The 23824-nt window shown below is 35.4% G+C and overlaps 1 protein-coding gene across 2 annotated transcripts in view; it reads right to left on the bottom strand.

Annotated features, from left to right (window-relative positions):
* The window catches only part of CNTNAP4 (contactin associated protein-like 4), a 276153-nt gene that overhangs the window by 45472 nt on the left and 206857 nt on the right, over positions 1-23824 (bottom strand). For both annotated transcript variants that reach the window (XM_011990104.1, XM_011990105.1), the window contains 3 exons: positions 19716-19913; positions 14167-14323; positions 10700-10827 (listed from right to left, as the gene is read on the bottom strand). In XM_011990104.1, the coding sequence (XP_011845494.1) occupies positions 10700-10827; positions 14167-14323; positions 19716-19913 (483 nt within the window). The remainder of the gene's footprint in view (positions 1-10699; positions 10828-14166; positions 14324-19715; positions 19914-23824) is intronic.

Consider the following 23824-nt stretch of genomic DNA (forward strand, 5'->3'; position numbering starts at 1 on the left):
GAGGAGGAGGAGGAAGAGGAGAAGGAGGGCATAAAAAGGTGAAATTTAAAAAGATAAACCCAATAAGATAAAGTAAAATATAAAAATTAAAATAAAAATGTTATAATGGAGAATTGTCAGGCATAGTGGAGCTAACAAAGTTACATTATTTTATTATCTGTTGAAATGGAATTGATCCTCACTTTTTTTAATGGTTTATATGTAGTCTGCCAAATGGAAGAGAACTCTGTCAAATGAAAGAGAAATTAACCAGATCACTAGTCAATATTTTTTTCCAGTTGAAGAGCCTCACTTCTGCAAAGTTATTTATTGCCTACATGCACCTTTGATTATTTAATGCATTCTGGGCAGCTGTGATTTTTCAGACAGCTGTACTAGTCGATGCAGACAAAATGAAGAAACTAACTTCAGTGACTCAAGAATTTTTTGGAATGAGAAACTTATAGCAATCTTTTCTAACTATGAAGGTTTCAGGGTGCTTTGATTAAACATAAAATTTCAATGTAATGAATTACCTGAAAAGAAATACATATGATAAAATGGGTTGAAAAATTCAAATGCCAAAGAGTTAAGAATACTGCCTTGCTCAGATAGACAGACTGAAAGCAGAAATTCAGACGACATTTGCAAAAATGTTAACAACTTAAAAAATATGTATATACCTTTTATCACATTACCTCTATTTCCAAGAAAAAGTAATACCAAATGAACAATATTCAGGTACATTCTTGTTAAATTAGTGACCTTTAAAGATAATTGTTCCTTCAGGTATTCAGACAGAAAAAGCAAGTCACATACAAGGTAAAAAAAAAAATCAGTATGGCCTGAGGTTCCTTCACAGTATTCAATGGCATAAAATAAAGGAACTCTGTCCATAGATTTCTGAGGGAAAGAAAATGTATCCAGTCTAGTTTATTTGTGAAGTGCTAAGGCAACAGGCAGACACTTTCAAGTTTGAAAGAATTCTGAAAATAAAGCATACAAGAGCCCTTTTGAGAAAATTTTTCAAAAACAAAACCAATATTCATAAAGAAATATAGTCAACCAAAAAGACATTTAGAAAAGCTGTGGAAGACGAGACGACTGCATTCCTCAGCACAGACAAGTATGAGATAATATATGCAAACTACTGAAGGATACACAGCATGATACATAAAAATTACACCAGATCCTAAAGAGGTTAAATGTAGGGTTACCATATAACCGAGAAATTCCACTCCTAGGTACACACCGAAGAGAAATAAAGCCTTTATCCACACACACATACAAAGTATACATGGATGTCCACAGAAGCGTTATCATAATATCCAAAAAGTGGATCCAGCCCAAATGTCCATGAACTCATGAGTGATGAAACAAAATGTGGTATATCCATAGAATGGAATATTATTTGGTCACAAAAAAGAATGAAGTGTTGATGCATTCTACAACATTGATGAACCTCCTTGACGATATGATGCTAAGTAAAAGAAGTCAGTCACAAGAGACCACATATCTTGTATTTTTATCTATATGAAATATCCGGAATATGCAAGTTTGTAGAAAAAAAGTAGGTTACTAGTTGCTTAGGGCTGGGATGGGGAGGGGGTGAAATGGACAGTGTCTGAAAAATGGGAGCAGGTCTACTTTAGGGGTGATGAAAGTGTTCTCAAAATGATGATAGTGATGGTTGCTCAACTCTATGTAGTACATTAAAATGATTAAATATACTACAATTGATTGAATTGTACACTTTTAAAAGAGTGGATTATAGGCTGTGAATTATATCTCCATTAAGCTGTTTCCAATAGACAATATAAAGTTAAAGCACCACAGTTTGTTTTAGAATCCTAAGGCAACAAATATTCTCAAGCACATAAAAAATTTAAAAAATGCAACCCTCAAGAATCTTTCTAAAGACAAAGAAAAAAAGGTAAAATATCAACTACCTGACAAAAATAAATAAATCAAAATAAAAAGCATTGGAGAACAGAACTAGTGGTTAGTCTTTAAAAGTAACAATATACAAATAATGGCATAACTAGCAAAAACTGGGAAGGGGGAGATAAAGAAGGGGAAAGAAGAAATGAGTGCTAGCTTTTCCATTTCTCTGAGTAGATAAATACTGTTTATAATTTTAAAATACATTTAATATAAAATGTAGTGACTCTATAATCTTTTAAAATGTTCATAGTCTTTTTTTGTAAGTTTAGCGGGATCACTTAAATTGAATATACTTTGTTAGATATATAAATTTCATGAGCCATCTTGGCTTAAATTTGGTGTTTTCTTTCTCAATTTCAATGAGTAAAGTTTTATAAATTCATTTCTCGATCTCTTTTTAAAAATATTTTGTCTAGAGTGGTGATTCTCCACCTGGGGCAATTCTTTACCCAGGGGACATTTGGCAATGTTTGGAGACATTTTTGGTTGTCACATTTGGAGGAAGGATGCTACTGGCATCTCTTGGGTAGGAACCAGGGATATTGCTTAGCTCCAACAATGCACAGGATGGTCCTCAACCATAATGAGGAATTATCCAGCCCAAATGTCAAGAGTGGTGAGACTGGGAAGCCCTGCACTAGAAATATCTACCAACATTTGGAATGATATTCAATTGATATTAATCATTATTTCTGAGTTATGTGATTCTTGGTGACTTTTTTACTTACTTTTTTGGCATTTCTATGTAGCTTTAAAAAGTTATGATTTTGTATCAAGTAAGTCATTAATATTTAAGACAATTAATTAAAGGTATGCATATGTATAAAATTCCCCCAAAAGGATACCATGGTCCTGACAACTATCAGGGTTCCCAGTTCCAAAGTGAAAACCTTTTGAAAGTACTAAAAACAATTTGTATTCCCTCACATTTATGAAGTTTCTTGCATATAAATTATTGGTTGGTAATAAATGTTTCTCCAAGTGAACAAAAAAACAAAGTAAAATAGACCATAAAATAATCTATTTTCCAAGAAGTGGAAATCATTTCAGTTTAATAAAGGCACTGTATTAAGAGTGAAAAGTAAAAAAAAAACAAATTAATATTAACTAAAATCATATTCTTATTTGAAAGTACTTTCATTGTTACAACTTCAGGCATATTGATGAGAAATGGCTTAGATGGAACTAGACACTCTTCTACTATGTGATTTTTTATACCAGAATCCATAATTCAATATAGTCTAAACTCCTTATAGTACAAGTATATATTTACTTATTTAATTGCTCATAGAATCAAAAATGTATTCATATCTCTTACTGATAATTCACAAGCTATAGGTTTCTTTACATGCATATATTAAATCATTCTTATTATTTCATGAACTGTTATTCATTGATTATCTTTTGTGCAATAGGTAATATATTAGTTATCAGGAACACAAGAATAAATGAACAATGTACCCTGCTCTTCAGGGGCTCAAAAATAATTAAAAGCCAGTATGAGAAACATATCTTTGTAATATACTAAACATGTTTTGAGAATGCAGAATGACTGTGATCTAGAAATCATGATGGAAGAGTTTTAAGCTGAGTGTGAAAGGGTTTGGTAAAAGAATTAGGGAGATTTTGCAGATAAGGGAGAGTGAATGACAAGGACTTGAAGCCAGATGCTATTGTGGTCCAGGAATTCCCTTTGTGTTGCAAGACGCACTGAAGTAGAAGAAAGTTTCTGTAGACGTCTTCTTGCTGTATGTCAAGAAAGCAGGTTTAACTCTCTGTGTGAATGCCTGGGCTTTTAATTTGAAACTCTGTTGCTGGTTCTGAACATACTGCAACTACAGTTAGAACACTTGGGCAGGCCCTATGTCAGCCCCATTGGTCCACTTCATACCCAAACCAACTGGTGACCTAGAACTGTGAGTCTCAAACTACCTGTATAGAAAAATGTGCTTTTTTTTCCCTTCTTATTTCAGCCATAAAAAATGAGATTCTGTCATTTGCAACAATATGGATGAAACCAGAGGTCAGTAAGTTAAGTGAAACAAGCCAGGCACAGAAAGATGAACATTGCATGTTTTAATTTATTTGTGGGGTCTAAAAAATCAAAACAATTTAACTCATGGAGACAGAGAGTAGAAGGATGGTTACCAGAGGCTGGGAAGGAGAGTGGGAGGCCAGGAGGAGGTGGGGATGGTTAATGTGTAAAGAAAAACAGAAAGAATAAGACCTTGTATTTGATAGCAAAACATGGTGACTATAGTCAATAATAATGTAATTGTACATTTTAAAATAACAAAAATGGTATAATTAGATTATTTGTAACACAAAGGATAAATGCTTAAGGGGGTGAATACCCAATTTTCCATGATGTGATTATTGCACGTTGCATGCCTATGACAAAATGTCTCATGTATCCCCTAAATATATACATCTATTATGTACCCACAACAATTTTACATTTTTAAAATGTAAAATTAAAAATGTAAATTGCTAGAAAAGTGAAATGAGAAAAGTAAAGGTATACAAAATAGTATCTCCAGTCCATTTTTTATTACTCTTCTGTCCAACAGACATAAATTACTCTGTCCAATGGACATAAGTCATTCTGAAAACATACTGTCTATTTTCGTACTAGCCTCCTCACACATTGGTAGTAAAGAATGTGCAGACCAGTACCAGCCTGTGAACCATACTGGCTTGGGGCAGCAGTACATGGAGTGGTCCACGGACCGGCAGTAGCATGTGGAAACCCATTAGCAATTCTCCTACTCAGCCAGGCAAGGTGGCTCATGCCTGTAATCCTAGCACTGTGGGAGGCCAAGGTGGGCAGATCATTTGAGGTCTGGGATTCAAGACCAGCCTGGTCAATATGGTGAAACCCTGTCTCTACTAAAAACACAAAAATTAACTGGTCATGGTGGCATATGCCTGTAATACCAGCTACTTGGGAGGCTGAGGCAGAATAATCACTTGAACCCCGGAGGTGGAGTTTGCAGTGAGCCGACTGCACTCCAGCCGGGGCAACAGAGGGAGATTCTGTCAAAACACACACACACACACACACACACACACACACACACACGCATGCGCGGAAGGGAAAAGGAAGGGGAAGAGGAAGGGGAAGGAGAGGGAAAAAGGGAAGGAAAGGGAAGGGAGGAAAGCAGGAAGGAATGGAGGGAGAGAAGAAGGGAGGGAGGAAGGGAAGAAGGGAGGGAAAGAAAGATTCTCCTACCCACATCCCCTGAATCACAGTCTCTGGGATAAGGAGCAGAAATCTGTGTTACAACAAGCTCTCCAAGTAATTTTTATTCATGCTGAAGTGGAGGAATTGTTGGTCTAAAAGACTCTGGATGGTTCCTCAAAAATAAATATGTTCTCACTGCTCCTGACAGGCTGATTACATAGGAAATATACAGGTGACTCCTCCTACTAATGACCTTTCTGCTAACTGGTAAACCCAAATGTTTTCCCTTGATTCTTTCCTTTGACTCTTTTTCTAAAGTTTCTAAAGTCAATTTAAGTTAGAAACATACTCAGCATGATTCCAGAAATGTCCTGGAGAATTGGAGAATATCCGTGTTACTGAAATCTTTACTGTTTCATGAATTTGCTTCTACTGGTTGTTTGTTTCTCTGTTTGTTTTGGCGACCCAATTTTGTTCTGTAAGAGACAAGGTCTCACTCTGTTGCTCAGGCAGTAGTACAGTGGTGCAATCATAGCTCACTGCAGCCTGGAGCTCCTGGTCTCAAGCAGTCCTCCCACCTTGACCTCCTATAGCCCTGGGATTATAGGCTTCAGCGACCGCACTCAACCTCCAATTCTTAAAATTGAGCAACTATAGCTATGCAAACTGTTATTAACTTTTTTGTTTTGTTTTTCAGTCAGATGAGTTGAATAAGACATCACTTATTATTTGTTAAAATATATTAATAATTTATGGTAATTCGCATACAGTACAATTCAGCCTTTTTTTGTTTGTAGCTCTAGAAGTTGACAAGGACCCGAAACCATAAAAACACCACCACACTTAAGATATGGAACATTTTTTTCACCTGACAAAGTTTTCTTGTACCCCTGTGTAAAATTCCTCTCACTTCGAAGTCCTTGCAGCAGAGATCCTCTTTCTGTTCCTATGGTTTTGACTTTTCCAGAATATCTTAGAAGTTGAATCATTCAAAGCACATAGGCTTTTTAGTCTGGCTTCTTTCACTTAAGAGTAATGCAGTTGAGAGTCATCTATGTTGTTGCATGTTATCTAGAGTGTATTTTTTAATTGTTTAGTAGTATTCCATGGTGTACTGTGGGTACACCACAGTAAAATGGAATGTGTATCCTTTCACGGCTTGATAAACATTTGAGTGGTTTCCATTTTTAGGGGACTATGGAATAAAGGCAATAATAATAATAACAAAAAACTGACTATATGCATATAGATTTTTCTTTTTTCTCGGATAAAATGCTAACATGGGGATTGCTGGGACATATGGTAAATGTGAGTTTAACATTATAAGAAACCAAATTATTTTCCAAAGCAGTGTGCACCATTTTGCATGTGTAGCGGCAATGTACCAGAGTTCTAGTTGCTCTAAATCCTCACTAGCACTTGTTATTTTTTTGGTGGTTGTCATTACTACTATTTGTTAAATGTTAACAGTTACATATTGGTATCACATTGCAGAACTAGTTTGCATTCCCCTAATGACTAATGATGCTAAGGATCTTTAATGTGCTTATTTAAATCCATATTTTTTTCTGTGAAGTGTATGTGCAAATCTTTTGCCCATTTGTAAACTGATTTTTCAAATATTATTGCACCATGAGAGAGTTATTTTTATATTCTGGGTATTAGCCTCTATAAAACATGTATTTTGCAAATATTTTCACCCAGTCTGTAGCTTTTCTTTTTAATTTCCTGACAGTGTCATTTTAAAAGCAGAAGTTTTTTAGTGAAACCCAATTTATTATTATTTTTATTTTATGAATTGTACTTTTAGTGTTGAATCTAAGAAATCTATGCCCAACCCAAGGTCACTAAGATTTTCCCTTGTATTTTCTTAGACCAGTGTTAAAGTTTGTGATTTTAGATTTAAGTTTGTGTTTAATCTTGAGTTATTTTTTTTATCTGCTTTGAAGTATGAATTGACACTTTTTTTTCATTCTCGTTTTCTTTTTCAAATAGATTTGAATTGTTCCAGATCTGTTTCTTGGAAAATTCTATTCTTTCATTGCTGAGTTTCCTTGGCAGCTTTGTGAAAAGTCAAGCAACCATGTATACACGGGTCTATTTTTGGGCTCTCTCTTCTATTCCATTCATGTGTTTGTCTATTGTAATGTCAATATCCCACTTCCTTGAATATCTGTTAGTTTTATAGTAAGTCTTATAATCTGGTAGTGTATCTCAAATTTTGTTTATATTTTTCAAAACATTTTTGCTATTTAATTTCTTTGCATTTCAATATACATTTAAAGATAAGCTTTCCAATTTCTACTCCCCCCCCCCACAAAAAAAAATTGCTGGATTTTAATTGGGATTGTTTTCAGTCTATATAGAAATTTGGGAAAAATTGACATCTTATCAAATATTTTAATGCATAAATTTTTAAATATAACCTTAATTTTTTCTTAATAATTTGTTATATTTACACCAAAATATTTTATGTTATTGGTGCCAGTGTAACAATGGTACTTTTAAAATCTCATTTATAATTTTTTTATCATTAGCATATAGAAATATAATTTACTTTTGTATACTGACCTCGAATCCTGTGACTTCGCTAAACTCACTTTTTAAAAACACAAATTATTTGAGATTTTCTACCTAGAATGTCATGTCACCTGTAAATAGACATTTTAATTCATTCATTCTGACCTAAGGTTGGTGCAAAAGTAATTGCAATTTTTGCCACTTCTTTTAATGGCAACCTGATTTGCCATTAAAATCAGGTTGATTAACTTTTGCTGCAACCTAATAAATGCCTTGAATTCCTCTCCTTGACTTATTACATGTGCTAGGACCATCAGTAATAGATTGAATAGGAGTAGGGAGAGCAGACATTCTTGCCTTTATCCTGAACTTAGAGGGAAAGCAGTTATATCCTTGACTATTCAAAGTATGACATTAGCTATCAGATTTTCACAGATGCCCTTTATATCATTGAGGAAGCTCTCTTACTTCCTAGTTTGCTAGTTGACATCTGATATCAACAATAATAGAAGCAGTAAAATGAAATTGAAAACAAAATGAAAAGAAAGCTTTGAAAAAAGACAACATCAATAAATTAGGGTAACCTCATAACTGGTACTAGTAGTTCTAATAGTCATGTTTTACGTGTCCTGCTTTCTCACAACTTCACCTTCTTTCCTAGAAAAACATGGCTGATCTACATTTTTCAATATCTCTAGTTTGAGAAAATGAAAATATTACTTTTTTCACTCTCACCTTTTTACTTTTCTGTTAAAAAAAAAAAAAGTGTTAATCTCCTGTCTCAATGAATGACACTAATGGCTTTATTCATATCAGAAAGCTGGAAATCATCCCCAAGGCTTTAACTCTCAACTTTATATCTAAATCATATTGAATTTACCTCATAGTTGATCCTCCTTTTAAAGCTCCATGCCAATCACTGCCTAGTTCAAGCTCTCATCTTCTCCCTGTCTTATATCAGAGGTCACTTTACTGATCTTCAGATTTATAAATGATCGTCAGGCTTTCAATTGAATCATGAGAATTAAGTTATTTCTCAGTCTTAAATTAGTCAATGTGTAGTCCTGATGCTTTCAAAGTAATGCCCATGCAGCTTTTCTCTGCTTATAAGGCCTACTGTGCATGATCCTATATCTGTTAGTCCCATATCTGCCCAGTGAGCCTCACTTGGAGATGAAAAAAAAAAAAAAAAAAGTACCTTTGGCATTGTAACTTAAGTGGTACAGATTTCTCATATGGAAAAAAGGAGTATTCGCTGTTCTGAAGACACTGCTCATCTAACTGAGAAAATAAAGAAGAATGTTTCATGCAGAAAACAGTCCTTAGTCCTTAGTCCTTCATGCAGAAAATAACTTCATGTGAAGATGAACCTCAATGCTAAAAATAGATACAGGAGGCAAGAAGACCAATCACTTGATTACTGTTTAATTAATAAGTCAGAGATGAATTAGCAGGTCTCTAAGTACTTGAAACTATTTGTAAATTCTTAGTGCCAATGTAGTAGCTCCCCTCTGTATTCTCATGGTCATGGTAGTTCAGTGCTCTAGCTTCTCAACCTCAGTACTATTGACATTTGGGGCCAGATAATTCTTCTTTGTGGAGGGCTGTCTCATGCATTGCAGGATGTTTAGCAGCATCCCTGACCTCTCCCACGACATGCCAGTAGCATCCCACTCCCCAACAATGTGATAACCAAAAATGTCTCCAAACATTGTCAAATGTCCACTGCAGGGCAAGATTGCCTTGGATGGAGAATCACTGCTGTAAGTGGAATGATGTTGTGTGCTTAAAATGATGACAGAAAGTCTGGGAGAAACAAAGTCTAAGGGAGAGAGTTGGTAGGGACCTCAGTTAAAACACACCTATACACAGGGATTTTGGCTAATGAAATAAGGAAGGCAGAGGAAGCCGGCCTGGGTCCCTGCAGGGTTAAGATCGAGCAAGCAGTGAAAGGTACATGTGATGTATAGAACAACTTCTCTACAGCCATGAAAAACTGTTACACTCTCCTGGATGCATCTGAAGTTTACAGCCTCATCTCTTTGCACATCATTTTTTTTTCCATGAAATATTCTATGCCATCTTCATGGGGTTGTGTAAGGCTCACTGGTAGAACAGGAAGTAGAGGTGATACATATCAGAGATGGTGAGTAAAATGGTAAACAGTATTTACAATGTATATATAATTTTTATAAGCCAGTATCATCTTTGCTTTTTAACTAAGCAACTTCTGCTCTGTATCTCCATAAATCCACTGAATTGTCAGATTCCCTCTTCTTCTGTTGTGCCCTAGAATAAAATTTTATTTTAAGCTATGGCATTAATGTAAACAAATATTTCATCTATTTCCATTTTAAGTTCTGGAAATACTAAAAGTATAGATATTTAATGCACTAGTCTCTAACCTAATGCTTTTCAGAGAGGTTAACAATCTATAAATGAATACATACGCTCATTTCATTCCCTGATCAAAGAAAACACGGATATATAACATATATATGTATATGTAGAACATAAATAGAACTACATTTGATCTTTAAAATTCTGGTTTAAAGTGTTAATGCATTGCATATGCAAAACAACATGTACCACTGGTTTAAAGTAAATGCACACAGATACACACACACACACAGAAAAAAAGTGAGATTTACATTTGAAATATATTTGGGGTTAAAATGACATGATTCCATTGACATTCTAATTTCATCCCAGGCCTAACAGTAGGAAATTCACATGAATTAGTAATAACTGTGTTTAGCATTGAGGCTTTCCTATGTGGATAACAGCAATTAGAAATTCAGGAATGCTGGAATGTACTCATGAACTAATCAGTTGAGATGCCCAGTGGTTTCTTTCTCTTAGAATCTTAGCAAGGTTTGCCATCTTGGCTTTGTACTTCATAGGAGTACTTATTTGTTGACTGACTGAAAGAGTATTTCAGACCTTAGTTAAAAATGTCCACAATAGAAGTCTGATTAATTATTATGTGATGCAAACATGATGCTTAAGTGATGGCACTTTAAGTCATGGTACTTTTCTCAAATATGCTTACAATACATCGTAACCACTTACTGTCTCCCCTGCAGAGTAGAGGCCCCAGTTTATAAGCTGCTTCTGAATGCAGTCGGCCTGTGTCTGTAATCACAATCTTAGTTACTGGAAGATGTTCTTTGTAAGAAAGCAATCCAGTGTCATTGGTCCTAAAAAAACAATAGCAACAAACAAAATTCTTAAGAAATTTTAATAGTCCTTATTGCATTTCAAAACCAAGATGTTCTGAACTAAATTTGCACCCACAAAAGAGTAGGGATCCAGTCACTCATTGGAGCACATAAAAACAGAATGACATTTTATTTATTATTATTATTTTGAGACAGGGTCTCACTCTGTCTCCCAGGCTGGAGTACAGTGGCACAATTTTGGCTCACTGCAACCTCCTCTTTCTGGGTTCAATCCATTCTTGTGCCTCAGCCTCCCAAGTAGCCAAGATTACAGATGTATACCACCACACCCAGCTAACTTTTGTATATTTGGTAGAGTTGGGGTTTTGCAATGTTGGCCAGGCTGGTCTTGAACCCCTGGCCTCAAGTGATACACTTGCCTCAGCCTCCCAAAGTGCTGGGATTACAGGTTTGAGCCACTGTGCCTGGCCACAACTTAATGACATTTTAATGTCTCTTGTAGAAAAATGTAATAGAGAATATAAAATATAGCATGTTAAAAATAGAACACAGTTGGAGATTTTTTAATTCAATGGACAATTTTCTACATTTTTACTGGAATTGGTTAATACATTAACATTTAGTGTAATGATTGATACTGTAGTTTGAGGTCTACCATTTTGCTCTTTCATTTCCCCCATAGGATTTCTTTTCATTTTTTGAAATGTTGTAGCAATTTATTTATTTTATTTTATTATACTTTAAATTCGGGATACACGTGCAGAACATGTGCGTTTGTCACATAGGTATACACGTGCCATGGTGGTTTGCTGCACCCATCAATCCATCATCTGCATTAGGTATTTCTCCTAATGCTCTCCCTTCCCTAGCCCCCCACCCCTTGACAGGCCCCGATGTGTGATGTTCCCCTCCCTGTGTCCATCTGTTCTCATTGTTCAACTCCCACTTATGAGTGAGAACATGCGGTGTCTGGTTTTCTGTTCCTGTGTTATTTTGCTGAGAACGATGGTTTCCAGCTTCATCCATGTCTCCGCAAAGGACATGAACTCATCCTCTTTTACGGCTGCCCCCCCCATAAGATTTCTTGTACTTCTGTTTTCCTTTACTGCCTCCTCTTGGCTTATTCCATATTTTTTGTATTTCACTTTGTTTTCTCTATTCACTTTTTAGCTATATTTATTATATTTCCATGTTTGCTTTACAGATTACAAAGTAAATTCTTAATTTATCACAGTCTATTTAGACATTATGTTTTTTAACAATGTAAAATGTCAGAAGCTTGCTAAGACATAATTCATTTAATACTGCTCCCTTCCACACATTCTTTTTTCTATTGTAATACATTTTAAATCCATATGTTATAAACTTTATAATAAAAATAAAGTGAATTTAATGTTTTAATTAAGAAAATAATTTAAACACTGGCTTTTACATTTACCAACATATTTGCAATTTCCAGTGCTTTTCACTTCTTCTTGAAGATCTGAGTTTTCATCCGTGGTATTTCTCTTTAGCCTGAAGAATTTCTATTAGAATTTGTTGTTTAAGATGCTCTTTTCAATTCTAAAATTTACATTTGGTTCCATATTATAGTTCTCACTTATCTGCTTAAAATACCCTTTGTTTACACATTGTGATTATTTTTATCTTTAAGTCTTCAAATATTTTTATAATAGTTGCTGTAAAGTATCTTTCTGCCAATTCAAACATCAGTAACCCAAGGTTGGTTTGTAATAACTGCTCTTAATTTCTTGACTTTAGATGAAAATGTACTCTTCCTTGAATATTCAGTAAATGTTACAACATGCTAGATATCATGGATACATTGTAAAGATTCTGGATTTTGTTATTCTTTAAAGATTTCATTTTTATTTTTATAGGCAGTTAAATCACAGCCTTATCACAATAAATTGCCATTGCTTGGTTTGATAGTTCATTAGGTGGGGCCTGTGTGAATTTTGCCTAATTTTCAGTGCTATCTCTTATATCTGGGATATAGTCTTTGCCATAAACACATGGGCAGTATCTGCCTACATTTGGTTACTTTCTGCTCATTTCAAGTAGTTGTTTTTAAAACATTTTTTTTCCTGGATTTACAACAATTATCTGAGAAGGGTTAGCTCTATGCAAGTTACTTTACCATTAGCAGAATTTAATATGAGAAATCTTACAATCTTATTTTTAAAAGTCATTTTTAATTAGAAATGTGTTATAGAGGCATTGGAGAGTTATTGATGATTAGGTAATTTTTTATAGTTGTTAAGCGTTACTACTAGCATTTTATTTACATTTTAAAATACAGTATTACTTTGCAGGCATTTTTTTTGTGAAGGTAGTGATAAGAAAAGGGTGCCTTCCAAAAGGAGTAGAAATTTGAAAAATGAGAGTTTAAGAGAGCCAATATTCTTCATAACAAACATGTAACACTAAAAGTGCAATTCTAAAAGAAATATACACACACACATAACATCATCTTGATGTTTCCCAACTAAATAAATGAAATATTATCTAATTCAAATTATGACCTCAATTAACAGCAGATTTATCACTGTAATCAATGTGCATCCTGTAACAAAATCACCCATATTACATCCAGATTGACTAGAACTATTTGTTAAAAGTAAGTCTTCTGTACAGGTCTAGTTGCTTAGCAATGTAACATATACATAGGTTATGCTGAAATGTAAATATAAACGTTTAAAATATTTTCACTTTACAAATAATAAATAAGGGCAGTATACATGCCAACTCTAGTCTCAAATTCTGTCAATGTATTTTTTAAACTTTTCAGATAAAGAACACATGCATAAGCTTCTTTTCTGCTTAGAGGAATATTTGTAATTTGATTTTAAAATTCCTAAAATGTTACAGATTTCTTTTTTCAAAATATAATCCACAGAACATTAGTTCTTTGTAGTATGATTTGTCTTTTTAAAAATATAAAAGAATTGCATGTTAAAATAATTCTAGTAAATTCTAAGTTGATAATTTTAAATGTTTTATAGGTAGATTATTGAAGAAATGTGCTTTGGCTGTAAATATATTTTTAAGATAATAGAATACCTACTTATATATAGTTTTAAAAGGAATAATAATTAATTCCCCATGTAACAGGTATCTCTGTTTGATTATAAAATTAAAATGTACATGACTTATGGTCCATTACAGAAAATAACTCAAAAAGGCATTGACTTAATACTAAGGACTATATTGACTATACCATGTTTCATTAAAACATACCTTTATTTAATTACTTCATTGCACTAACTTGTTCAGTATCTGGCTAGCTATACATACTTTGAGTAATTAATTTTTTAATGAACTTTTTCTTGCATAAAAAAATCAAATGAAAATCACCATTCATTCCGGTCAGCATCACAATTGCAGTAATACTGAGAATCAATGCAGTTTCCCTCTAATCCACAAGTACATTTTTGAAGATCAGGTGAAGAACCTCCCCAGTAGGTTTGCGTTTCATTGGTTCTTCCTACCCACCAACTCAGAGGGGTTCCATCTGAAAGACAAACGTGAGAAATGTGACATCTGCTTTATGTCCCACCATCTTCTCTCCCAGTATAATTCCTTTTCTTCCAAAATCATTAAAAAGAATAAAAGGAGAAAGATTGATTTGATTTAAGGATATGCAAAACAGTGTAATTGCTGGCATTCCCTTAAGAAAATTTTTTAAATAAAAAAGTTATTATTTAGGCTTAAATGACCGATACATTTGTCCTCGGGTAGAAAGAAACCAGCGGTTCCTATTTAATTTAGGCATGATAGTAAAAAATGGATTGAGAGCAGCTCACATATACAATTTCTTTAAAAATAATTTTGAAACAAGTTAGCATCAAAATATAAATCATAGTAATTAACATACCAAAGCAAAATTGATTTGAAATCATGAAATGCCCATTAAAGCATTATGGAATGTTATGTAAAGTCCCTGATTTATCTCAATAAATTTATTCTCTAAAAATATCCTAGCTGTTTAATAAATGTCAGGCATGATTTGGCACTCCCTTGTCATGATTTAAGATTTATTGGGAAGTATATATTTTATCTTTCATTTAATGGCTTGGCTATTTATTTGAAGTTACAGAAATAACACTGAAAAATCTTTATGCTGGAAGCGAATATTACACTCAAAAGAAGTTTCCCTCAGCCAAATGCATCTCTTCCTACGATAAATGTTCAGCTACCAGCTCCTTCTGAGTTAAGACTAAACATGATGCCAAGGAACTCAAGCAAGGAACAGATACAACATCTAGGCAAGGATTTCCAGAGAAGGACGTGAAGCATGTAGCCAATCTATCATGAAAAAAATAAAAAGTATGGAGGAAAAATTGTAGTCATCTGAGAATCAGGGCGAGAAGAATGCAAGCGACACAGAATCAGTCAGCTTCTCAAAGGTGCTTGATCATTTTTCTGTCGACTTTCAAACCTTTAAGTTGTCACCATTAGCCCTACTGAGAATCTGGGATTTTTACTAATTTCTCCCTTGCTTACAAATGCCAATGCTCATTTTAACTTACTATTAGTCCCTGTGCTAATGCTGACAACCTCTCTCCCAGGGTTACTACGCATGCCAGTCTGGCCACGTCAAAACAAAAACAAAAACAAAAAACCAGCAAAGAGTTATTAAAAGCTGTGTTATGCATAAATGCATTAATATGAAGAATCTTCATCTTTTTTTAATTACATGATTAGCCCTTCACCACAAGGTGAAAATTACTTGAAATACTTAATAAATATATTTCAATACACTGCTTAAAACATTGCTTTCATAGATTAAAAAGAAAAATAAATTGTTATTCTTAAATACTGAACCATATTCCCACATCTAAATTTCCTGTCTTCCCTATAAAATAGAAATCACTGAATGTTTTTTAAGGTATCAGACATTGGTTCAATCCAAGACTTTTAAAGAAAATGTACTAAGGAATATAAATAACTATAGGAATGAATTTTTAAAATCCTGAGAAATAAAAATTAAAGGTAAAAAATACCCGTGGATATGGTGGAACATTCCACCTCCCATAATTAAAATCCTAAATGACTTGAGCATTCCCATTGATTATCCTTCCTGTGATCTGAGTCACAGATCCTCAGCAGTTGAAAACATATTTTCATACACATTTCACTTTATTCATTCATGTATGGCATCATTATCACTTGACACTAAATCACCAAGATCTGAAACTCTAAATCTAGCTTGTCTGAAAACAACTTCCTGTTCTATCCCATTATATTTCTTATTGTGACCTCAGCTCTTTTAACTCTCTTCACCTCAAATCTATTCCACATGAATCATGAGGTCACCAACCTAAGAAAAAATTGTGTATTTAGCCACGTTCCATGCCTTTCAGGATCCCCTCTTCCACGCCTTTCTGGAGTTAACTTTCTAAAACTGGTTATTGAGCCTGAAACACGAGGGAAGCATTAAAAAAAAAAAAAAGTGCACAGGCTGCACAGGCAAAACTGGCCTTAAAGATGGCGATTCCTGACACATTCTGTATCAACCCTTGTATTAGTCTGTCTTCATGTTGCTAATAAAGACATATCTGAGACTGAGTAATTTATAAAGAAAAGAGGTTTGATGGACTCTTAGTTCCACATGGCTGCGGAGGCCTCAGAATCATGACAGAAGGCAAGGAAGAGCAAAGTCACATCTTACATGGTGGCAAGCAAGAGAGTTTGTGCAAGGGAACTCCCATTTATAAAACCATAAGATCTCATGAGACTTATTCACTGCCATGAGAACAGTATGGAGGAAACTGCCGCCATGATTCAGTTATCTCCACCTGGCCCTGTCCTTGACACGTGAGGATTATTACAATTCAAGGTGAGATTTGGGTGGGGACACGGCCAAACCATATCAAGCCCCTTTACTCTGTGTGATGTTTACTCACCAGTCCCTCAGGGATTTTGCTTTCTGGTTCTGTTACAGCTTGACTTCTTTGTCAACTTTGATAACCATCCTTCTTTTTGTATTATGTTTTGTTTTTCAGCTTTGCAGTAAAATTAACAAATAAAAATTGTACACATTTAAGGTGTGCAAAGCAATGTTTTCAAATGATTACCACAATCACATGATTTAACATAGCCACCACTTCACATAGGCACCACTTCACATAGCTACTTTATATTTTTATGGTAAGAATACCAAGATCAAGTCTCTCAGCAGATTTCACATATACAATACACTGTTGTTAACTACAGTAATCATTCTGTATACTACCTCTCCAGAATGTATTCATCTTACAACTGCAAATTTGTACCCTTTGACCAATATCTCCACACCAACCCCCTTCCCTAGAAATCACTCTTTCACTCTGTTTTTATGAGCTCAACTTTTTTAGATTCCATACATAAGTGGGATCATGAAGTATTTGTCTTTCTGTGTCTGGCTTATTTCACTCAGCATAACATCCTTTAGTATCTTGAAGAGATGTTTTCACTGCAATGTTCATTGCAGCTTTATTCACAATAGCCAAGATATGGAGAAACCTAACTGTCCATTGATGAATGGATAAAGAAAACATGATACACACACACATACACACACACACACACACACACACACACACACAAAATGGGATATCATTCAGCCTTAAATAGAAGGAAGTCCTGCCATTTGTGACAACATGGATGAACATGAAAGGCATTATTCTAAATAGAATAAGCCAAATACTGAAAGACATATACTGCGTGACCACATAAATGACCTGAGTTCATTTTGTTCCATAGCATTCATTTACCCTTCCATAATTACCATTCTTATTCTTAGAATACCATTCCAGATTTGCTTATCTGTTTTTTTAATTCTAAGATGAATATTTAGCAACAATGAACAACCCATTAGAAACTAAACTGTGTATGTTCACTATGGCCACAATGCCCCGGAGAGCTGGAAATGAGGGGGGCTCATGCCATGCACTTTGTATGTACTATGCCACCCAAACATCACTGCACCCCTGTGAAGCTGGTATTATTGGCCCCATTTCGGAGAAAAGAAAACAAAGACTGAGATTCATTAACCATTCGTCCATTTCAGTAATCAAAGTTTCATCTATCTATGTTCTAGATGCACCTAGCCAATGAGAAACACACCCACACCTCCAGCTGTAAATCTTACGCTTTCGAACTACAACTGTGTGATCCTCATTTGCACACAGAATTGAGGTTTCAGGAGGAGATAAGTTTTGGGTGGATTCCAGAAAGATGGGATTGGAGGGATAGAGACCAAGTGAGAACATTCTGAAAATGGAAAATGAGGAGGAGAAAGAGGAGAAAAAGGGCAAGGGGGTAGTCAGTCATAGGGGAGAAAATAATCTGATTTTTAGTGGGTGGAGAGTAAATAGAGAGAGAATCAGAAATGCAGGGTTCAAATGTCAGAACAACAGTTCAGCATTTTTGCATGATTTCTATGACATATGCTATTCCTGTATGAAACAAATTTCTTTCTAAATTTTTGTCATTCCATCTGGAACTCCAGCCCTTCTTAGGACAAGCAGGAGTGAACATGAAAAAAGTTGCTTTATTGTACAGATATCTTAGAATTTTCTCTAATATGTGAAGAAAAATACACCTCAATGCTACTGCTAGAAAATAAGTGTTAGAGGACGGCATGAGGGTTACACAAGCAGGGTGGACACAGAATATGCAATTCCAGGATCCAGCAGAACAGGCTGTGTCAGACAGACAAATAATAGAAAGGAGGTAGACCTTCTTAAATAGTACTGTGTTTCTTAAAAGTGGGAGCGGCATTTCTTAAAGGTTAATTTTCTTAACAGAGAGTAATACTTTGGATTTTGCATTGGATGGTTAGAAGATACGAAGAGATGACAAGCTAGGAGGCCAGCTGGAAAGCTCTTGCAGTGACTTCAAGAATTAGCTCACTGGGGCCAGGCGCGGTGGCTCACGCCTGTAATCCCAGCACTTTGGGAGGCCGAGGCGGGCAGATCACGAGGTCAGGAGATCGAGACCATCCTGGCTAACATGGTGAAACCCCGTCTCTACTAAAAATACACAAAAAAATTAGCCGGTCATGGTGGCGGACGCCTATAGTCCTAGCTACTCTGGAGGCTGAGGCAGGAGAATGGTGAGAACTCAGGAGGTGGAGCTCACAGTGAGCCGAGAACCTGGGGGGTGGAGCTCACAGTGAGCCGAGATAGCGCCACTGCAGTCCAGCCTGGGAGACAGAGCGAGACTCCGCCTCAAAAAAAAAAAAAAAAAAGAATTAGCTCATTAAGGCCTACTGTAAGGCAGATGTGATGGGAACATGGGAACAGAGGCTCTGACATAATGAGACACCCTAAAGAAAGAAAACATAAGACCAAAACCAGAACTCAGGAGCAGACTGGTTATTCACAGTAGAATCAAATAAAGAGTTAAGATAGTTTTCTGATTCCTCCTTGAACTAGTGAATCAACTGTGTCTCTGGCAGCCTTTTCTAATATTCAGTTATACCCAGAGGCTGTCAACAATCCATGAAAAAGAGGCACATAGAATACTTACTTTCAGAAAACTAAGTCGTATTTTTATTAGCTGTTTTCCACGATAAAATAAACCTTATGTGTCACTTGCCCTTTATCAGGGATAAACACTATGCATTCATTGAGTATCAGAAAGAGGCCTTTGCTGTAAAGTTATCCAATTAAGGCCAGGAAGAGAGTTTAAAAGCAATCAAGGCTTTGAATAAAGCTCAGTGTAAATTGACCTTGTTCTTTTCTTCAGGCAGAAGCATCTTTGTGACTTCCAGACTGTGACATGTTTACTAAGAATGCGAGATCATATACCCTCAGTGGCTAGATGCCACCACTTTGCAGAATTAAAATCTTCAGGAGCTCGTTGATTAAGTGCATGATGTGATGTGTGCAACAAGACAGACACTATGGTTTACTGACCTTGCTTATTGACCAGCCGTGACTTCTTGCAGTAATAAGTAAACTCCTGTTCACAGTGCTCCGCACGGTTAATAGCGGCCTGAAGTTGCTCCATGCTGGCCACATACTCGAAAAACCCAGCATATGGGTTCTCTGGATTAGTATTTCTGACTCTTGTTAAGTCAGAGCCGTTGTGCTGTATGATGGTCCATGTAGTTTCTTGTATGCAGAAATGGGGGGAGAAAGAGAGGAGACCATCACTAGTCTGCAAAAGTTAAAATAAATAAAGAAAATCAAAATCACCTTTTATCTGAGTCAAATTTTTCTAATCATCAAACTTCTCTGAGAGGTAGAATCAACACAAATGGATTCTCAGAATTGTTAAGTTATGGTAAGTGATTATTTTTCCTGAAATATATACTATTGCCATGCATTTACAGTGATTTTATTTAACATTTTCATATAATTTAGGCACACAATATTTATGATGAAAAATATTAGGAAATCTGATTTTTTTTTGTGATATATTTTATTTCACTGAATCTGATATTCCATCTTTTTAAAGATGCATCATTATTTTATTTCACTGCAAGAAAGGAAAAACTGCTGCCTATTACAACTACAAAACATTATTCATCAACACATCTAAAATCCAGTGATATCACAATATGAAAAAAAGTGCATATCAGAATTCATGAAATACTTTGTTACATAATGTAAGCAGCCACTTTTCTACTCTTAACTACTATTCATAGTATCAGCAAAAATAAAGTCAAAATTTTGTAGCCCTCTATATACCTCTTTAATCAACATTTAACTATGAGTGTGCATCTTTTTAAAATCAAATGTAAAGTATTCACTTTGATATCATGTGATCTGCACAGTTAGACAGTACAATAGGAAGTTACTCGTTTGAATTGTATGCATCTGACACAGAATCTCAACTAACACAAAAGTAAAATACCTTTGAGTATATACTAGAGTTATCACTACTGGTTTCTGAATGTCTGTAAACATTTCCATCATACTGATTACCAAAATTTCTTAGATGAAATAAAAATCCCACAATGTTTGTAACAGACAATAGGCATATGATATCTGCCCTTCAACTTTACCAGTAATAGACTTTATACTATATTTTCTGTGATATATGCAGACACAAGAACAGATAAATCAAAAAGCCTCTGATTTAGTAGGCAAAAAAAAGAGTGAAAGTTGTCAAAATTCCACTACATATGTGCTGTTAAGTCACATAACTCTTCTGTAATACAGAGGAATATCCCAAATTGGAGAAAAACAGTAATAGTAGGCAAAACGTTTCCCCCTCTTTTTAGCTAAGGCATTCATATGGATCAACAATCCAAATAAGGAGGTATACTTTGAAAATTTCATTCCCATTCCTTTCCCAGTCATCAGTTTGGACTAGAGAGGTGGGCTAAAGGAGGCTGGACTAACGTCACAGACTTATTGCCTTCCACGTGTGGATTATTATTTTTCTGCGAAACAATAGCTGTTATTTTTGCATTTCCCTCTTGCATTTCAGTTCACCCTTCAACAGTAGAATGCTCTCAAACAGAACTTAATCTACCAGCCAATGAAATTACGGGTGGCCAGCAGTACAATGTAGAAGTCATCAAGAGATCTGAGTTGCAGATCTGGCATGCATCTTGTGCCCTTAGGAAAGTCAGGTAAAACCTGGGCCTCCATTTCCAAATTTGGAAATTAAATTGGCAGAACGAGGTCTGAAATTCTATAATTTCAGCCAACTCGACCTTGGCTATTGGAAGTTTAAGGTTATTATTAACTAGACAAATCCGACAGCCTAGCCTCTGTTGGACTCTGTTTCTTTTGTTCAAAAAAACCATTCACCTTTTCTTGTGATAAATCAATGGCATGCAAGAAGAAGCTAGCTACCAAGAGAGGCGGACAATATACCTGCTTGAAGCCTTTGTCTCTTTCCCTTCTGGATCACACTGAGTGAGACTTCCCTGTAGTTTAGCATCCACTGGGTCACAATTAACACCTGATTCTAAAGGTTTTTAAAGGTGTTGCAAGAGATTCAAGGCCACCGTGCCCGGCAACCATCAAAGAGTAGCTCATATCAACGTTTCCTTTTGACATTCTAAAATATTTCAATGTTATGATAGTCCCTGTAAGTTGATTTTATTCTCTAATAAAAAGCACTACAAGGTATGATGTTAACCAGATGCCACACTTATCAGGCCATCTAGATTTCCAGGGTAGAACAGACACAAAGAAATTGTCACAATAGATTTTGAGCAACAGAGATAGGGGCCTTAAAAGCCAGGTTCCAAACCTCATGTGCTTCATTAATCTGGAAATCTCTGAAAAGTCTCAAATTAGAGCCTCTTTACTGTTCTTTCAGACATGGTTGAGTGATCTGAAGTTTCTACAAACACCTGCTTAGAAGTAAGAGTGGTAAAAGACACAGACTTCATCACAATTTGTAATTCAATACTTTGTGGTTGACTTTATCGGTCTTTCCTACCAGTCTGCAAGCTCTATGAGAATAGCAATAGTTTCTGATCTGGTAACAATCATATCTCCAGCACATAGCACAAGGCTTGATACAAAATGCAGAAGACATTTGTTGAAGACATGAGGGAATAAACAAATGAATGAATAAAAACAACGCATTGTCTAGATTAGAGCACAACCTCCTAGGTTATCCGATTCAGATGCTGCAGAGGCTCTGACATTTTCGCTGCCTTTGAGTTGTTATATAATTCTATAAATTGTAGATAACTAATAGAATTGCTAAATAATGTTAAGTCTGGAACTGTGAAGGGCCCTGAGATGTTACCCTACTTGCAAGTTAAGGAGTTATCTTGCCAATACACAGATTATATCTATCTGTTTATTGACCTGTCTACTACCTACCTACCTGTCTAATCTACACTAACAGACACAGAGGACCTCTGAATCAGGGACCATTTGCTCACAGAGAACCTCATCAGCATCAATCCCTCATACCTCAATTTCCCACCTGCAGATGCAGTGAGTGCTAGATAGAGCTGTGCCTGCTGGAGTTGTACCACAAGAGGAGGATCACAAAATGATGAGGCTTGGGCTTACAGAGGGTACCTAGCACACTCTCTCCTCCTCCCCTCCATAGAGTGATAGAGAGACTTTGGCTTTGGAATGTCACAAATTTTCTTTAGAGAGAAGGTACAAGCCCTTAGGTTTTTATTACTCTTAGAAAATAAGCAAATGCATCTGGGGGAGATAAGCCTTTAAATCTCTTCAGAGCTATTCACTATCTCTAACTTCCAAGACACATTTAATCATCCTTTAACGTAGGTTGTCAGACATTTTTTTTTTTTTTTGTCTTTGCCCAGAAATAAAGGCACTGTTTCCTTACAACAAATAATTCTTGTCTGTAGACAAGCAACTTCTACCTGGTTGAGGTTCTAGTGACTTCCCTCCCCCATCATGGATGAATCCAGTGTTGCCTCCATATGCACATTTGTTTCCGTGTTCCTAACATGTAGATATGTCTTTTCTTTGGATTCTCCTTTGAACTGGTTGTAATGTCTTTCCAATTTCTTCATTAATAATGCATTTTAAACATCTTTAAAATTTTTTAACTTTTATTTTCATATCTGCATGACAATCATGATTTTACTTTATTACAAATTATCTTTTACTAAATACAAAAAGAGTGGGAGGGTAAGGAGACAGGGAAATGAATAAGAGATGGCTGAAATAGGCAGAAAGTCTACACTGAATGGTAGTTTGCGTCTACTCACGTCTTTTCCTGAAGACATTTCACTATTTGTAAATAAAGTAATTAAGAACTTGATTTACCTTAGGCTGGCTGCTATTTTTTAGTGTGATAACAGTGCAAAGAGAAAACATGCTGTTTAAGCAATACAGTTGCAAAGCTTGTGTTGCTTCATGCTTAATAGCTGAAGGTGATAGATGCGATAAAGACTAAGAGCAGGTAGGAAGTGCTGTGTTAAGGAAAGCAGGAGACAGGAGGGGAGACAGCTAGCCTTCTGGAGCAAAACCTGATGTAAATAGGACTGCATTTGAATAATGGACAGTTATTTATTAACCCTCATAGCTGTTAAGAAGGCCTTTATTATTGAAATCTCTAAAAATAATTA

Source organism: Mandrillus leucophaeus, unplaced genomic scaffold, assembly GCF_000951045.1.
Source record: "Mandrillus leucophaeus isolate KB7577 unplaced genomic scaffold, Mleu.le_1.0 Scaffold37, whole genome shotgun sequence".
Lineage (NCBI taxonomy): Eukaryota > Metazoa > Chordata > Mammalia > Primates > Cercopithecidae > Mandrillus > Mandrillus leucophaeus.